This window comes from Sceloporus occidentalis, unplaced genomic scaffold (assembly GCF_023333645.1).
Source record: "Sceloporus occidentalis isolate IW3139 unplaced genomic scaffold, rSceOcc1.0.p SCAF_1, whole genome shotgun sequence".
Lineage (NCBI taxonomy): Eukaryota > Metazoa > Chordata > Lepidosauria > Squamata > Phrynosomatidae > Sceloporus > Sceloporus occidentalis.
This window is the reverse complement of record NW_028316981.1, coordinates 293,688,062-293,707,311: the sequence shown is the minus strand read 5'-3', so window position 1 is coordinate 293,707,311 and position 19,250 is coordinate 293,688,062. Positions and strand designations below refer to the sequence as shown.

Genomic DNA, 19,250 nt, shown 5'->3' with positions numbered 1-19,250 from the left:
GGCTGTACTATGGCAGCCTACCCCTCTTGAAGACAAAGAAACTATTACACTGTGTACAGAATATAAATATATCAAAGAAAGAAAATGAACCCAGCTTTCTCTGCAAAACGTATGGGTTGTACTAGCCAATGGTCCACTTGAAATTCAGCCATTGGTCAATGCTCCAGTTATAAATAATCCAACATGTGGAGTAGTATCATAGTTGCACACAGCTGCATTCAACAAAATGTTAGTCTTCTTCTGTGTGTGATGTTGTTATACACATATGTTCCAGGGCAGCTATCATATATTTCAGTTACCCATCTCACCAAGACACAGCAGCAAGTTTTCAGGATCTAATTAAGATTTGCTGAATCAAGTTGTAAAGTATTCAATTCAATGTTGATGTTTTTAGCACATTAAATCAAACTTTCTCATTTTCTGCCCAAATCATGCTATTTAGGACTGAAATATCATGTTGACCACAAAAGCTAATAAAATAAGAAAGTGCCATTATGATTGTTGTATTAAAAAAACAACTTTATGTGTTCTGTAAATTAGAAATGGGACCTGCACCAGGGAACTGCTGTACAGAATACTGTTCAACACTATTCATGAAAGTCAGTCCATGATACTCCATTTCACATGCACACACTTTCTGTTTTTGTGCTGCATTCCATGTATCATGAACACTGACATTATTTAATAAAGGAGGAAGGGGTGGTACATATACAATGTTTGGTATAAAGAGAAAATGAATAAACCCAACCTGCAACAAAATGTTGCAGCCTAAAGTGCTTCTGTTCAGGGTTTTAGCTTCTCCATTCCATTCTCCCTCCCATGCAGGATTTCTGATTTTTAGTCATCATTTCTCTTTCTCTGAGTGAAATGAGACATAATTTGTCTTTTAAAAAAAATCCTTTGGTTTTTAATCTTATGGTTTTTGCCTACACAATTAAAAAAAATAGCAAGGACATGCACAAGTCAGTTGATACCTCTCTCTTCTGTGTACATACAGCTATTCTGACTATCTAACAAATTTCCAATAACAGAGGCTGTTATTAGTATAAATAATGACAGCACAATAAATTCTGCCAAGGTTCACCAAGGCCCCATTGCCCAGTCATCATACTATGTCCCCTTTATCTTTATTTGTCTTATTTGCACTTGCTTTGTTCAGTGGGGCCTTTTGTTAGAAACACTTCCAAACAAGTGCAGGCCTAACATCAACCTTCTTGGCCACCAAGGTCCACATTGTGTGCATGCAATTATTTACCAAACCTTCCCAGCTTTTCTGCAAGCCACAGAATCTCAGTGAACACACAGAGGACTGGAAAGACCACTGTCAGAAAGCCCAGCCTCCTACTAAATTGTCACCCATCTTAAATTCTAACCCAAACTTTGAAGAAGCTGCTTTTTTGATTTGCAAATGTCAGAATTCCCCAACCAGCACTGCCACTGTTAACAGCAACAGTCCCAAAAAACCAGCTAAACCTTCTGTAGCATTCAGTAAAGATGTTTGTGATGTTCTGCTGTCATAAAGCAATCAAAATAGGCATCCAATGAAGTGGAAGGGGACCTGACACAAGGGTGCTTTTTCCATTGGTAGCTCTGTACATCTTGTAACTTGCAGTGTGCCCAAGCCTGCCTGTCGGGATGTGATAATTTAAGGTACAAACCTTAGTATCCAGGTGAAATTTTAGGCAAGCAATGATCTCCCACAAGCTTGTTATTTGTTCTTACCACTATATGCCCTGTTCTTCATTTCCTATCATCTTGCATAATAATATTACACACTATTAAACAGCTGCTATATTTCCCCTGAGATTATGTGGCTCATTAAAAATATCACTTGTTCATATTACCTTGATGTAAGAAGTGTCAGCTTCCTCAACTGATTAAGCAATTTTAACAATGTTGTCCTCTGTCAACATTTGCCACATCTGAAAGTAGCTGGTATCTAAGAAAGATTATTTAGTTGCTCCTTTATCTCCCAGTGAGCCAGTATCTAATGTACCTTTAACTTGGGAGATAACATTATTACACGCCGCTATTATGATAAAATTCTAGGGAAGGACGGAAGGAAGCATGCATTTGGAAATTGCATATAATGACTCTGGGTCTCAAGAAAGCATGATTTTCTTTACACTGTCACTATGCCAAAGAGCAGCTAATTAAGTCATCTTAAAAGCTTTGTCATCCAGCACAGCTTTGTGCCTTTCAACAAACACACACTGAAACCTAGATTAACACAGAAAACAACTGACAAAAAAGGAGCAGAAAGGGGGGGGGGGGACAGCAATAACCAAATATACAGGGTGGAGGGAAAGAAATATCTGAAAAGCCTGGGAAATATGTTCACACTCATAGTTTATTTTAAAAATGACACTTCAAAAGCTGTTTACAAAACTATGTATAAACAAAAAAATCAACTGAGTTACCACTCCATTCATATATTAATTATTGAAGACCTATTCTGCATCAGACTAAATGCTTACTTAGTCGAGTGTTCTATTGCCAAAGAAATGTCCCAAAGAAGGATATGAGCTTCCTTAGAGGTCATGGGATGCATATTTGTCCAACACAACCAGTACTCACATACAGCTCCTTCCTCCAAAAATTTGTCTAGAACTTCCATTCACTGTTGTAGCAAATTCCATAGTTCAGGAGGTGTATGAGGAAATACCTCCTTTTATCTTCCCTGTAACCCCCACTATTCAGCTTCAGTGGGAACTATAAGCATGGCTTCTTGCACTGTATGAAAGGGGGAAACATTTCTCTCAAGCCACTTTCTCTACACTTTGCATAATATGGGGTGTAAAGTCTATAAGTACTTGTCTATCTTAAAATGTAAGTTCTGGTTCTTCAGAAACTGCCCACCATTGTCCTAATAATTTTAATTTTATGCTTTACACTGTTTTAAGTATTAATATTGCTTTTTTGTTATTTTAACTATATTATATTTCTTTTAATTATAATTGAGACACAGTTCTGGGGAAAAGGTGTGGTTTAAATAAAGCTAACAATACTACAAATAACAGATCATCAGAAAGTCAGTCACTCAGAGATGCTAGACAGACAGCTAGCAAAGAAGCCAGCTCCACATTCAAAGCAACAACCACTAGAATGATATACAGTACAGTATGTGAAACAAGTGATTATCTCTCAAAGTAACTTCAGCCACTAAGCTATCTGAAAAACTGTCTTTGCAGGACACTAAGGAGAGCAAGTGCTCTAGGTCACAGCAGCTGCTAGCCTAGACTGTTCAACATCAGAGCACTTCTCAAACCATACCACTGAAATTATGGTGCCACACAACATCTTTGGCGATGGAAAAGATGCATTTCCCAATTGGCGGTGGCCAGCCACTGATCTCATAGCATCATGGAATTAGTCCTGTAGAGGAAGCTATCTCTAATTATCCTTTTGGCTCAAGAATATCCTTCCAAAAGCCAACAATTAGTCTCACTGATTCCCACAAGGCCTTAAACAGTGAACCAACCAATCTCTGATGAAAATGCAATGACAGCTTTGTCAAGAAAAGAAGCAAGGTTTTACATGATGCTGCAGATCAGGATTTTTTGAATATGTCTGTATGTGTGTGTTTGTGTGTATATCAAAGAATACAGTGATTTGTTCTTTATTACCTTCAATAATAGTGTGGGGGTGTTATAAACAATAAAATGTTATTTAATGTAAAAAGACATATGGAGAGTGTACAAAAATGATTAAATATAAACATGGCAAAAGTGTCCCAGTTACAGAAGATGGTCAACCCATTTCACAGTTAAAATGCTTCCTCCATATAAATAATCAGGCACAGTAGGTATGACCACTGTTCTTAGAAGCTCATCATCTATTGATGATCACTTCCAACAGTGGCATGATATAAGGCCATGATTCATTCACAGTGACTAAAAGAAATATCTTCTTTCTCTGTCTGCTAGACCAGAGGTAGGCAATTGTCCCCCCTCCAATGTTGCTGGACTGCAACTCCCATCAGCCTTAGTCAATGCTGCCAATGGTGAAGGATTGTGAGTGCTCACATCCTAAAACACTTGGAGGGTCAAAACTTCCCACCTCTAGTCTAAATGGCTGCCTTTCTAGTCTGCCTAAAACAGTGATGGCGAACCTATGGCACACATGCCAGAGGTGGCACTCAGAGCCCTGTCTGTGGGTACACATGCTGTAGCCCTAGCACAAAGTTTGCCAGAGTTTCTTACTAGAAAGCCAGAGGGACGTGGCACTTTGCAATAAATAAGTGGGGTCTGGTTTGGAGTTTGGGCACTCGGTCTGTAAAAGGTTCACCATCACTGGCCTAAAAGTAACTTTATTTAAAGGTCTTGCAATTTTTCTCAAGAGAAAACGATCCTGTATCTGAATTTCAAAGACACTATATTAGAGTGATCTCTACCACCATCTAGGGGCAACTCAATATTATACTTCCCTGTAATATAGATTTCAGAGCAGATGCAGAGCAGACTCATGTAATATCTAAAATCAGCCCAAGGTAATGAACATGAACTAATTTTGGCACAGATGTGGGTAAAGCTCCCATTCTATTTTCTTCCTCTCTCAGCAGATCAGAAATGGTAGCCACATTTTGTCTCCCTCTCTGGTGTGTTGGGAAAGAGACAGAGCTGCACCAGGGGTCACACAACATATTAAGCATGATTAAACAAACTGTTTGTACATGGTAAACCAGGTTTCTTGAACATTCCTGGCATACCCTGATATATGAACTTCCCCATAATGTTCCCAAATGCTTAGCTATAGGCAAACTAATGGAAAACCTCCATCAGTACTAGGTTTTGATAAATGTGATATTTTCTAAACTGAAGTAAATTGTACCCTGGGGTTTGGTTCCAGGACCCGCCATGGATAACAAAATCCATGGATGCTCAAGTCCTGTTCGATCCAATGGCATAACAAAATGATGTCTCTTATATAAAATGGAAAATCAAGGATTGCTATTTGGAATTTATGCTTTTTCTGAATATTTTCGAGCAGTGGATGCTTGAATCTGTGGATAAAAAATCCATGGATAAGGAGGGCTGACTGTACATGCAGTATTCTTCAAAAGACCTTTTCTTATAATATAATATAATATAATATAATATAATATAATATAATATAATAATTACGTAGCCACCAGACAATTTTTAAAAAAAACATAGACTCCATACCTTTCATTTTCAGCCAAAGCTACACCTTCCTCCTTCAGTCGTTTACTTTTGGCCAGACACTCTTCCAGGAGAACACCCTTTTTCCTTTTAGCTTCACGAACCCAATCAGCATCACCATTGTCAACAAGACCCTGTTCATCAGCAGCTTGAGATTCAAATTGCTGAGATGTTACTTTCGACACCTTCTCACCAATCTTCCTCTTCCACCCAAAGGAAGCCATTTCTGAAAACTGAAAGGAGAGTATTTTCAATGTCTGATGCCATTTTTAACATGCAATATTAACAGAATACCACTTAAATTTGCCAGAACATAAAATTAAAAAGGAGAGCCAGTGTAGTGTAGTGCTTGGACTGTTGGAATATGACTCTGGACCAGAGTTCGAATCACCGCTCTGCCATGTAAACCCACTGGGTGACCTGGGGCAAGTCCCATTCTCTCCACCTCAGAAGATGGCAATGGCAAACGCACTCTGAAGAACGTCGGCAAAGAAACCCCTGTGATAGGTTCACCTTAGGTTCACCATAACATGGAAATGACTTGAAGGCACACAACAAAGATTAAAAAGACATGTTTTTCCAAATTACACTAACTTATGCAAAAAAGAAAAAATGGACATCCTGTATCATCTAAAACAAAGAAAACAAAATAAAATCCTTCCCATTGTCTTGGAATGACAATGTTTTATGTATTAAGACTATTATCGTCTTCATTATCTGCATTATTGTCACTTGCAATGAGACTTTTTGCAAAATGCTATTGGTTTGTTTTGAGATTTTGATTTTGGCTAATGTGCTTGTCAGTTGAATTGGAGAGACAAATTCCAAAACACTTGGCAAATGGGTTGGCTAATTAAAGCAAGATGCCAGTGTAACTCCTTTATTATCGATAGTGATATTTTGGTGACCTTTCGTCCCAAGGTTGCATCCATAGACATTTTACCTACACATTTGTGACCACGAAAATGAAAGCAAACAAGGATCACTATCTCAGCACAGGATGCCCACACTTCAGCTTCCTGCAGTTCCAGATATTTTCAGAAAAAGTAACGTCCCTGAATTTCCAAGCATGTCTAGAAAAATGAACGGCAGAACAGAACAGATACTACATATAAGTTTGTCTCAACACACTTGAGAGACATAAAGCAAGAATTAAAAAATGTTTATGAACATAGGAAACAGACTAGGCAGAAGAACAAGCAGCTCTGCCCTTGAGATTTCTTCCCTCCTTTTTTTAAATGAAAGTATTTAGAACTTACTCAGCAACGCTTCTGGTATTTTCTGATGTTTGTCTATAATCAAAAATCACAGTTAATAACATACCGCATTCTTGGCCATCTGCCAGAGGAGAACACAAATTTTCTGTAACTCCAGTTGTCATAAAAGAACCGCAGGAAAAGATTTCAGTTTACAATGAAAATTATAGGTGCAAAGGAGAAAATAAATTGGGAGAAATAGTACTAGACACATCTAGGAAGAAGAAGCCATAAAACTATTCCTTCAGGCCATGCCAAAGACACCAATTCAAATTTAGGTGCGGGATCTGGGCTTCCAGATTGAACAGCTGCCCATCAAATACGTCAAGGATCTTTTTTCAAAGGAGAGGGGGATTCCTGCTGCTATGGGATTTTGGGATTTTTAATCTTGTGAGACACTTAGCCTTCTCTCTCAGGGAGATCTGGGGCCATGACAAACCAAACAATCCCAGGATTCCACAGGATGGAGCCACGACGGGTAAAGCAGTGCCAAACTGGAATATTTCTGCAGTGTGGCAGCAATCTGAGGGACAAAGTGAGGAACAACCTAAGAACAAGTTCCTTCTATGTACTGAACCAGACCAACACAGTTTTGCCTTTGAACATAACCCTACTAGCTGCTTTCTGAGAAAAGAGGGTTGGAAACAAACCTGAGCTGCAGAGAAATGGAAGGGCAGGGAGAGGGCTTTACACAGCCTTCATTAAAGGCAGAAAAGACAGGTCTCCAGACTGACACTTTATATCCCAGGTTGCATCTGCACTGCCGAATTAATGTGGTTTGACACCGCTTCACCTGCCATGGCTCACTGCTGTGGAATCCTGTGATTTGTAGTCTTTTGTGGCACCAGAGCTCTTTGACAGAGAAGGCTAAAAAAGGAACGTTGGGTACTTACCGTGACACGTTCATTTCCTGCAGAGAAGGGTCCTGGCATCCTGTAATCTGGGTTTAGCTCCTCCTATTTGCTCCTGTAGGCAGGGACAATAAACAAAAGACCGGCCCCTATATAGGGAGGAGCTAGCCCCCCTGAGCCTCAGTCAATAACAAGCCAAGCGACTAGTAAGGTAATCAAGGAACTGAACTTTAGTAACATCAGCTAAGGGTTAACTAGAACACCTTAGAAAAAAACTAGTCCAAGAACAAACAAGAACTCAGAAAAACCAATCCAGCAACAAGAAGAAGAACAAGGCAGGTCCACCAACAGGCAGGCAGGGTCGGAGGCCGCAGGCAGCACCCGGGTGGGCAGGATGCCAGGACCCTTCTCTGCAGGAAATGAACGTGTCACGGTAAGTACCCAACGTTCCTTTTCCCAGCAGAGAGGGTCCTGTCCTCCTGTAATCTGGGATTTACAAAAGCCCTCTCGAACTGGGAGGGAGGTGCTGCTAGGAGACTGTGGCCCCCGACACAATCTGTTGGAGGAACCTCCTTTCAAATGACGCCTCAGCGGACTGAGACACGTCCAGTTTGTAATGTCTTATGAAGGTCGAAGGCGACTTCCCTGTGGCCACCCTGCAAATATCTGACAGGGAGGCGCTAGTGGTCAAGGCCACAGAGGTAGATGCACTCCTGGTTGAGTGCGCCATCAACCCATCGGGTGGAGTGAGATCAAGAGTTCAGTAGCTCTTTTGAATACAAGACCTGATTCACCTACTCAGAGTCGAGACTGGTAACTTGAACCCCAAAGAGCCCAGGCGAAAGGAAAAGAACATCTCAGATGACCTTAAGGTTGAAGTCCTCTTGATGTAGATTTTGAGGGCTCTGCACACATCCAATGTGTGCCAGGTCTTTTCCAAGTCCTTCTTAGGATCGGGGCAGAATGAAGGCAGGAGAATGTCCTGTGACACCTGAAAGGCTGAGTTGACCCTAGGCACGAAGGTAGGGTCTGGATGAAGGCACACTGAGACAGGCCTAAAAATACACAAGTCTTTACGTACCGACAGGGCCCCAGCTCTGACACCCATCTGGCGGAGGGAATGGCCGTGAGGAAGATGACCTTGAGGGAGAGGTGTTTGAGGAAGGCCTCCCAAAGGGACTTGATCGGCCCAACCGTCAGAGCCTTTAAGACCGTGTTCACATCCCAAGATGGAAAATGATGTCTGGTGGGCAGGCCCTGTTGGAAAACTCCCCTCAACAGCCTCTTAATGTGAGGATGGCTGCCATTCTAGCTGCTCTCGTATGGAGCAGAAATGACGTGATGGCAGACACCTGCCTTATAACCATGTTGGGTCAAGTCCCTTCTTAATGTCATCTTGGATGGACTATAGCAGGTCAACCACTGAAAACCTGAAGCAGTTGATGAGAACTTGCCTAAGCAGTGGATTATGTGATCAATCAGAATAGAACCTGATCTAATCTGGACCTATGGCAGCTTCCAGCCTATCACTGATCACCTTGTCAACTGGTTATAGCAATGAAGGTGATATTAAGGTGATTTTATTTGTAGTAATTAAGACTTACCACTCTGAAAGAGGAATGTTAATGTCTGACCTCCAATTAAAATTTCAAAACAATGTGCAGTTCTTTACTGGAACATCTGTGAACCTGTGTAAAATAAGACTAATCCCATGGTTAGGCAAAGAAGACACTGGATTAACCTTTATGTCGCAGACATTGGTGAGTCCATGCAGAAGCATATATGCACTCTGTGTTAACAGGGCATGTGGTCAGAATAAAGTCTGATTTCTTCTGAGGATGAACTTGTCTAGAGACTTCAAAAATCACCCCAACTCCATGTAGCAGACTATCATCAACCTGTATGAAGGCTGAGGGATCTCCCGGTTAAATGAACTGCTGATTAAGGAGTCATGAAATGGGAACAGGAGCTTGGCAAGGATAGCCCTCTGGTATCTAATTTCGAGGAGAGAATTTTCTCCACAAAAGGGATCTGTCAAAGAAACACAAACCTAAATTTAAAATAGTATAGTGGGCCCTCGATATGGAGTTGGATTTAGGACTTTGCATGGATACCAAATCCATGGAAGCTCAAGGCACATAAAATATAATCGCATAGTAAAACGGAGTCTCCTATATAAAATAGTAAGATCATAGTTTGCTGTGTTGTATTTTGTTTTGTTTGTTTTTTGGAATATATATATATATATATATATATATATATATATATTAGAAGCTGTGGGCATATAGGTGGCTGGTGTAAGTCTCTATAAGGAGCTGTATGGTATATTAAATCTGAGCATCTTTGCTAGCAGAAAACAAGGCATAGGCACTAGGAAGTCCGTTTTTCCAGCCCCAAAAGGTAGTAAACAATGGTGTTGTTTGGACCAGACCATGCCATGAATGCCCAATCAGGGATAAGACACTCACCCACACAGCAGCTAATCTTAAAACCATAAAATCATAGAATCATGGAGTTGGATGAGACCACAAGGGCCATCAAGTCCAACCCCCTGCCATGCAGGAAATCACAATCAAAGCATGCCCAACAATATGCAAAGGAATCTTGTAGCACCCTGAGACCACTAAAGAAAAGAGATTAGCAGCATGAACCTTCATGGCCTTGAGCCCAATTCATCATATGTATGATAGATCCTGTTACAATAGGCTTTCCAAGCCAGGCAGCAGTTGAATGGCAAGCCCATCAGCAGGCATTCTTATTTAAAATTTAACAATCTAGACAAGGTAAGAGGTAATTGTGATTTTTGTGGCAGACCCCTCAGGGCTCTGTAGGATGTCTGAATGGGATTTGAAGCAAACCCTTAGTAGAGAAACCTGATTATATTGTTTTAAAACACTCATGGAGGGAGTTTCTCCCCCCATGGAGAGGAGTCTGTCTGTTTGTTTTTGATAAGAGTTTTTCTTAACCCCCTGTATTAGTGAGAACCATCTCATGGAAGAAACTGTGTTTTTTTTCCCTTTAACAGACATCTCTCCAAGAAAGAAGGGAAGGCAAGGGGAGCCACATCTTTTGAGGCTAGCTGACTGAGGTTCACTGTGTTTTATAACAGGAACATAATCCTTTTACCACTAAAATGGAGTTTGGTTGGTCACCTTAATCCAATATATCTATCACCTCATATGAGATGTTTTTCCCAAAGATCCTCAATGCATGTAAGCATTAGAGGTCTGCTGAGTGACCAGAGACCTTCTCCTTGCTTGAGTCACCCTGTTTATTAGCATTTAAACGAATCTGTATTGTTAAAGCTTATGCTCTTAATGAGAAGTGTTATGGCTGATAACAGTTTGCACAAAGGAGGCAGAACCATGTGCTCATCCTATGTCTTTGGCTGTACCACCTAAGGCAAAAAAGGCTCTGGACCTAATGGAGACAGTGATGGAGGCCCATGAGGAGGCAAGAAAAGTCATCATGTGGCTTTTATGGCTAGCCCCTCCCTTGAAGAATTAGTTTCCAGGCATCTTCTCTGGCCTGGAAAAAGGAGAGGGGGGTGAGCAGAAACAGCACAACTCAAACCTCATGTGCTAACATTAATAAAATGAACACCAGAAAGGTTAACCAGTATCTCTTGTAAATCTGAGCCCACAGCCCTGTTGATGTGGGGGCTCTCCCCTCCTTTATTTGCCCCATCAAGGGAGGCTGCCTGGGCAGTGGCTTATTCCAAGCACTGAGGAAACTGCTCTTAAGTTAGCAGTGACTGAAGACCATTGCTAATCATGGGTAGATAGCTACATATGGCCTGTAGTGTAGCCCTCATACTCACAGGGCATTTTGTTTTATTTATGTTTAAAACAGCCCCAACTTCAAGCTGGGGTTTACAGCTTAGCCCTTATAATTTCAGGCAGGCTTTATAGTAACCTGGCTGCATGATAGAAGCTGGCTTGGTCGTCAACTCCCTTCCCACTTGCATAGGTAGCTGGGAGGGGCAGAGGGACTGCTATGGGACATGGCTCTACATTTACCTGAGGTAAGTCTGTGTCCTGAGAAAGGATAATCTCTGATGGAAAGGAGAGGCCAAGCACTCAAGCTTTTCTCTCAAGAGTGCCATGGTTTGGGGCAGCCAAACACAATTGGGGGTGAAGGAAACTCTCCACCCATGATATCCACAAATGGTTTACCCCTTTTTGTTGTTTTAATTTTTGGGGAGGGAACACAGGAAAATTTGTATCCATGTGGTCTCTCAAAGAATCCCTGGGTTGGAAGAGATCCCAAGGGCCATCCAGTCCAACCCCATTCTGCCATGCAGGAACTCTCAATCAAAGCATAACCAATAGATGGCCCTCCAGCCTATGTTTAGAAGTGGGTGGCAGAGGCCATGCTCTCTCTGGGGTGGACATGAAGCCATTTTGTGCTTTTTGTGGGATGCTCTGTGGCAGCCAAAAAAGACCATTTTAGAGTTGGAAGCTTCAGCTCCTGCTGGGTCAAGTCCAGCTTCCTTTACAGCCATGTGTCTGTGCAACACAGAGGAGGAATCCTCTGCCTCCTTACACACCATCTCATTATAAGAATTCAAAAGGAATGTGAAGGAGCCCTGGCAACATCACCATGTATTTCCCAGTCTGCAAAAGGATCCCCCACACCTGTTAGGGTCCTGGGTGCCATTGGGGCCAGAGATGGGAAGGAAGGGGGAGACCAAGGGTTAATGCCCCCATCTGCCCTCCTGGCAGAGTCCCAAACCTTATGCTAGGCATAATGCCTGCAATGGCCATGGCAGAGGCCTCATGGCAATGCCTGCCCTGAGTGAGGGCATTAGATCTGGCAAAGGTTCTTTGGTGGCTAGAGAGAGAGGGCCCCTGGTACTCACCGTTCTCCTGTGACTTCTGGCTGGCTTGCCTCTCTGACTTTGGCCATTTCAGGCTGGGCAGAGGTGATGCAGAGAGATCCTTTGCCATGGCTTTGGCTGGCCTGTCCTCTGAACTCTGGCTGGGCAGAGATGCTGAGGAGGGAAGTTTCCATGACTTCTGGCCAGTTTCCTCACAGATCCCTGGCCTTAAACAGGCTGGGCAGAGGTGATGTGGAGAAACAGAGACATGGAGGGGAAACCCCTCACCATCTCTTCCCACGGCTCCCATGTGCTGCAATGCTGTTTGCAGAAATCTCCTGTGCTCCCACCATGAAGTGGGGTAGCTTTGGAGGAGAGGGAGAGTCATTGGCAAAGCCAAGACCTTTCTCCAATCCTGGGAGCCCTTGCCATTTTAAGTCTTCTTCATGCTTCCAAGGCTGTAGTAAAGAAGCTGCAGAGCAACAGCAAACACATCCCAATGGGTCTCCCTCTGAAGCCAGCTCCCTCTGTTGAGCTGGCAGACCCTGAGCTAGGGAAGCCTGGGTTAAGGATGGCCCTTCACCCATGCTCTCAGGGTCCTCTGCCATAGCCACCACCAAGGAAGGGGGGAAAGGCAGGAGAGAGGAGAAGAAGGGAAGGCCAAGAAAACTCTCAAACCGCTTTCATAGAAAGGAAAAACCTTGCTGGCTTGAAGAGAACATCCTGCTAGGAGCTTAGGCAGGAACAAGACTGAGGCTCAGGGGGGCTAGCTCCTCCCTATATAGGGGCCGGTCTTTTGTTTATTGTCCCTGCCTACAGGAGCAAATAGGAGGAGCTAAACCCAGATTACAGGAGGACAGGACCCTCTCTGCTGGGAAATGTCTCACAAAACAACAAATCCCAGGATTTCATAGCACTGAGCCCTGGCAGCGAAAGCAGTGTCAAACTGCATTATTTATCAGATATATTTTGTTTCTCATATAGCTGCTGTCACAATGCAGAAAACAATGGGGTTCGACACCACTTTCACAGCAGTGGCTCCATCCTATGGAATCCTGGGATTTGTAGTTTGTTGTGGCACTGGAGCTCTCTGACAGAGGAGGCTAAATCTCTCACAAAACAACTAATTCCACGGCACTGAGCAATTCTAAAAATGATTTTGACATGGAGGAAGATTGGAATTTAGTTATATTATCCTGAGGGGAAAAACAGACTAAGTTTTGAATAACAAGATTTGAATAATAAGTTCAAGGGAAAAAATAGTAAGTAGAAAAACAAAAGAAGAGCATCAATAAAGAAATACCAGGTAAACCAGTAAGCCAAGTAGTGAAAGGATTATCATCATAATTATTATTATTGTTATTATTATTACTTTTTTAGAAGAAAATTAAAGAAATTAAAGAAAATTTAGTTTGAAGAAATTAAAGAAAATCCCAATGGTAGAAGAATATGGCGTAGATAAGGAATCCAATCTCCAGAAAGAAGCAGGAAAGAAAGAAGGAGGAATGAAAGACGGAGAGAAGTTTATTTCTTTTTATTATTATTTTATTTTTGTCGTTTACAGAAAGATTTACACTTAAGCATTTGTCAGCTTTCCACAAAATTAATTGTCACAATAATCACTATTTATATATTTAAAAACATTTGAGAATTTCCCCATTTTCTTTTTTCTCCTTTAAAGAACTTCCTACGTTTTTCTATTCCAACTGCCCTTGATTCATTTAAGCTTTTAAAAGTCATTTTTAAAGAAAGTTGTTCCTTTATTTCATCAGTGTACTTGGCTTTCTTATTTTTGTTTGAGACCTCCTGATTTTTAAATGTTATTCTAATTGTTCTTATGGTAGTTTATTAACGTTCCCCATTCTTGTTCTACATTTTCCAAGGGGTTTTTATTCATTGATTGTGTTAATTTGTCCATTTTAATAACTTCTAAAAAGTCCATCTGCTGTTCTTCTATTTTTGGTGTTTTGCAAACTTTCCATTTATTAGCTAAATGAATTCTTGCAATCGAGCACATATATATAATATCTGTTTCCATTTTTTTTGTTTGCTAAATCATTACTTATTTTATCGGTCATGTTAAAAAGATACACTTTTATTTAATTAATGTTATATCGATTTACATTTACATATTCCCACACATTCCATTCTTCTTTAGTACACAATTACCATTTTCAGCTTTTTACAAAATACTTATAAGTACTAGTTGGTTGTTCTTGACTTCTTAATCATCTCCAAAGGGAAAAAAATATTACTGCAATTTCTTATTCTCTCCATCTTTGTTAAGCTATTGTGTTTAATAGTTGGAAGCGAGTTTCGATAACTCATATCTATTCCCAAACAAAAAATTTCCCTTCAAACAGGCGATATAATATATATAAATATACATATACACATAAACAATAATTAAAGTACCTTTTTTTTAATTTCTCCCACTGTTTTTTCCTTTTAACCCTTCATTGTTTTGTATTTCCTTTCCTTTCACTTTCTCTTATTTTCCAGTTTTCCTATTTCTTTGCCTCTATAATATCTATCACTGGTTTCCATTCTTTGTCCTACTTTTCCATATCTTTTGTGTGTGTGTGTGTGTGTGTGTGTGTAATATAGCTGTTACCCTATCCATTTCTGTCATTTCATATACTTTCTATTTCCATTCCTCTCTTTTTCGGAGTTTTCTCACTTTTTTCCAATTTTGGGGCAATTAGTAATCTCGCGCAGCTGTTATTAAATATGAATCTTCCAAAATTTAATTTTCATTTGTTTTCCCTAATCTCTCTCTCTGGCTTTGCTTCGCGAACGAAGATTCAGGAAGGATTCATCCCACGCTTTGTACAAGCGCGTTGGTGACTAAAAAGGCCAATTCGGGACAAACAGGTCCGGTTGCAGAAAGCACAGTGGAAAGTCTCCTTGGGTGATGTTTCCGGGTTGTGGTTCTTTCTGTGTTGTCATTCCTCTTCAAGATTCATTTGGCGTGAGCTTTCGAAAAAGGCTGCAGCATCGTGGATAGTGCGTCTCCATGCCTCCCGATGTGAGGCCAGGGAGGACCATTGTTGGTGATCAATTTGGCCAAGCCTGAGATGTTTTTTCAGGGAGTCCTTGTATCTCTTCTTTGGGGTGCCCCTCTTACACTCTTGACTCACGGCAAGTTCACTGTACAATACTATTTTTGGGAGGCGATGGTCCTTCATCCTAGAAACATGTCCTGCCAAGCACAGCTGCGCCCTCAATAGCATGGCCTCAATGCTGGTGATCCCTGCTTGCTCAAGGACAGCAACATTTGTCACATAGTCAGTCCACTATATATTTAGAATTGTGCGTAAGCAGCGCTGATGAAAGCGTTCAAGGAGTCATAGGTGCTGGCGATAGGTGACCCATATTTCAGACCCATAGAGGAGAATAGACAGTACAATGGCTCTATACACACTGGTTTTTGTGCTTCGCCTCAAGTGTTTGTTACTCCAGACTCTTTTGTGAAGCCTTCCGAATGCACTCTATGCCTTTGCTAATCTGTGATCTAATGGTGCTGTGATATTGAGTAAATACAGTTCTGGATCTAATTCAAAATCAGTTTTTAACATAGTGAGGAACTGATTTCTGTATTTCAAGATGTTTGCGTATATAGATAAGATGAATGCTTATGATGGATGTTTCAGTGAAAAATGTGAATTAATTAGCAACGTATGCATTGGGGTAAATGTATGGCATGTTCCAATGGAAACAAAATAAATAACAATCATCATCATCATCATCATCCTGCAGTAGGGGCTGCATCTGCACCACAGAAATCATCCAGTCTGAGACCACTTTAACTGCCCTGGCTCAGTGCTAAGGAATCCTGGGAACTGTAGTGTTTGTTGTGGCACCAGAGCTCTCTCTGACAGAGAAGGGCTAAAATGTCTCACAAAACTACAAATCCCAGAATTCCCTGTGAGCCATCAATTCTGCCCCTGCAGCTCTAAGGAAGAGCCCCGCCGTTGCTAGGCAACACTGGGAACATTCCTGCTCTCCCTCCGCGCATTGACAGTCCATAGCTATAGAAAGCTACTCTTCTTACCTGGATCTTTCCTCTTCGCCTCTAGGTTAAGCCCCGCCTCCCCCGAACCGGAAATGGAGACACTCTGCCACCTGCCTCTATGGTTTCAAGGAAGACTTCCGTTCTGGGGCGGAAGTTGATTCCCCTCCTCGCTCTTAACCTTAAGTGAAAAGGCTGACCGGAAGTTTTCCGGCTTTGAACGTTTACCGGAAGTGTAAACGCTGACAACTTGTTATACCTCTATGGACTCCACAGTCGTATATAGGCCAAAGAGGTGCAGGGATAAAGAGAACTCTCTCTCGCTTATCGCACTGTCAACGTGAACCGGAAGTGGGGACTCTTGTGTCGCTCTAACATCTTACTATACCTCTATGGCACAGACAGTCGTAAGACTCCAGCGTAGGCCAAGATAGGGAAGGAAACCCACGCTCTAGATGGCAGCCATCTTAGGTCCCGCACCGAAGAGCATGCTGGGACTTGTAGTCCGTTTAATTGATACTTAAGTGTACTTAAAGAGGCCCTCACTCATTTATAGAAGAAATGATGCAGTTTGGCATGGTTCCATGCTATGGAATCCTGGGATTTGTAGTTTGACTCCCCCCCCCGGCAGATGGTTAGAATGGAGGAAAAGAAGGATCTCTGGTCACCGATCAGTGGTCCCCAAACTGGGCCCTTTTAAGAGTTTTGGACTTCAGCTCCCAGAAGCCTCCGCCATGTTAGCCAATAGTGTGGGATTCTGGGAGCTGAAGTCCAAAATCCCTTAAAGAGCCACTGATGTTGATGTACCTGGGGTGTTCTGGGGCTGATAGTGTGTGCTCCTACATCTCTATTGCTTGGCTCCCAATTTTTAGCATGCTAGGTGTTGTAGTCCTAACAGTATTTGGAAGGGCACAAGATTCACACTCCTCAACTACACACACTACAAGCCTCTCCACTTCCATTCTATTGAGGAAATAATAATAGTAATCTAATCATTGGATTAGGACTCTGGAGACCAGGGTTCGAATCCCTGCTTGGCCGTGGAAAACCACTAGTATGATTGTATGTACAGCGCTGTGTAAATTGCTTAATAATAATACTAATAATTATAATAATCAGCCTAACTAGGAGAGGGCTTTGTGGCCACAGAAAGCCAGTGTTAACAGGGAACAGAGAAAAAGGGAACTTTTGCGGAATCAAACATGGGCATGGATTTGAGCTGGCATTTCAGGTTCAAAACACACTCCAGAAATGATCCAGTTTGAGACTGTAGGGCAATTTGAGTTTCCTAAGGCTTCAGCCTTTGGATAGGAAACAAAAATATTTAACTATCAAAATCATCAAAGCCAAGCCTGTTAGGGTCCAGCTTTAAATCAGCAGAGTAGCAGAAAACTTGTCCTGCTCTAACTATACTTGCCTAAGAATTGAGACTGACTCAGAAAACAACACAAGTAGCTTGTAGTACAAACCCAAGTTTACTACTACTACTACTACTACTAATAATAATAATAATAATAATGTTTATTTATATACCGCTTTTCCAAATTAGATCAAAGCAGTGTACAACAAGAAGTACAATACAAAGTCAAAATAAAACATAACAGGCCTCTCTCCCCCCCAAGATGGTGGTCGGAAGGAGGGCTTTTCTTCTTCAGGCAGGCAGTTGGAGCTAGCTTTAATGGCTTTAATCTGTGTGTATGTGTATACACACACACACACACACACACACACATAGAGAGAGACTATATCCTAATCTAGCTAGTGAATAGTTCAGGTTAAGAAGAAATATTTATCTCACCATCTTTCCAAAGAAAGCTGATGGAGAAGGAAGATGGAGGACCCAACAGGTCAGGAGAAAATCTTTGCGAAGTGTGTGTGAGTCCAAAAAAGGGGGAGTACCTAAGTCACAACAGTTAGCTTGGATGAGACAAAGAGGTTGCATGCAGGACATCCCTATCTATATAAGGAGAGAGAAAGAGAATGCTGAAAATCTTAGAACAGAAACTGCTTTAGCTGCCCTGGCTCAATCCTAGGGAATTCTGGGATCTGTAGTTTTGTGAGACATTTAGCCCCCCCTTCTCTGTCAAAGAGCTCTGGTGCCACAACAAACTACAGTTCTTGGGATTTCCAAGCAATTAGCCAGGACAGTTAAAACCGTCTCAAACTGGATTATTTCTGCCATGTATTTTGGAGCTCATAAAGGTACATTCCTCATTGTAACATTTTGTTACCACTTCCTCTTCTTCTACCAAAGTGTACTTCCCAAGAACCTGAATATTTTAGGAATACCATTCTGAGTTCTTCTGTAGGATTTCAGTGTTTGCGAGCAAATAACTAAAGATTATGAGCCTTTTTATGAGTCACAAGAAAAAGATTATAGTAATGTTTTCTGATGTGTTCCAAAATTTGGAACTAAAATTCAAAGGATATTTTTAATTTGATGCTGGATACTGTTCACTACTTTAAAACTATATCAACCAAGATTTGCATACATAATTTGCTTATAAATCTGCAGGCATTTGAAAAGACCATTAGTCTCACTGAAGGTATTAACTCCACATAAAGTATAATTAGTGCTACTTAATAAGTATGTATAGTTTGGAAGCAACCATTGCAAATATGATCCTTTCCAGTTCCAAAATGAAAACATGTCTTGGCTTCCCACTTTTTTAAAAAAAAACACATTTTCAGCCTTTTCCTTCTGTACCACTTTCTAGAGTTGTGTACACTTACATTTGTTTTGCATTACGTCTAGTGTTGCTATTTTCACATTTACTCCCAACATAGTTCTCATATTATCATTAGTGATGTGTTGACATCGTGAGCCTCTAAGAGACTAACAGATGGCCATTTTTGTCCCAGAGAGACCACAAGGAAAAGGCAAGTGGTTTTTTGGACTCTATCTTCTATCACCTCCAGCCCAGAATCTCCATAGTATGGGGGCTTGCTCAGTTAAAGAGCAGGTAGTTTGCATGCAGGCCTTCAGTACCATTCACAGCCAAAAGATATCCAGTAGGGATGTAACAAAATGTAGTATTGATTTGTATCTCCTTTAACTTTACTGTTAATTTAAAAATATGTTTAAAAAGAAGATATTCAGTAGGACAGGCATGGACGATATTTTTACTCAAAGATGGGGCTTCTCTCTAG

General features: G+C 41.3%; 1 protein-coding gene across 2 annotated transcripts in view; it reads right to left on the bottom strand.

The window, feature by feature from the left end:
- Window positions 1–16,543, bottom strand: part of TTC33 (tetratricopeptide repeat domain 33) — a 47,486-nt gene extending 30,943 nt beyond the window's left edge. The window contains exons 1-2 of one of the 2 annotated variants that reach the window (XM_089496221.1): window positions 16,489–16,543; window positions 5,166–5,395 (exon numbers count right to left, since the gene is read on the bottom strand). In XM_089496221.1, the coding sequence (XP_089352347.1) occupies window positions 5,166–5,386 (221 nt within the window). In that variant the 5' untranslated portion in view covers window positions 5,387–5,395; window positions 16,489–16,543. Of the gene's footprint in view, window positions 1–5,165; window positions 5,396–16,142; window positions 16,222–16,488 lie in introns of those variants that run through there. The other variant, XM_089496217.1, reaches the window with a different exon arrangement.
- Between the last annotated feature and the right edge of the window lie 2,707 nt (window positions 16,544–19,250).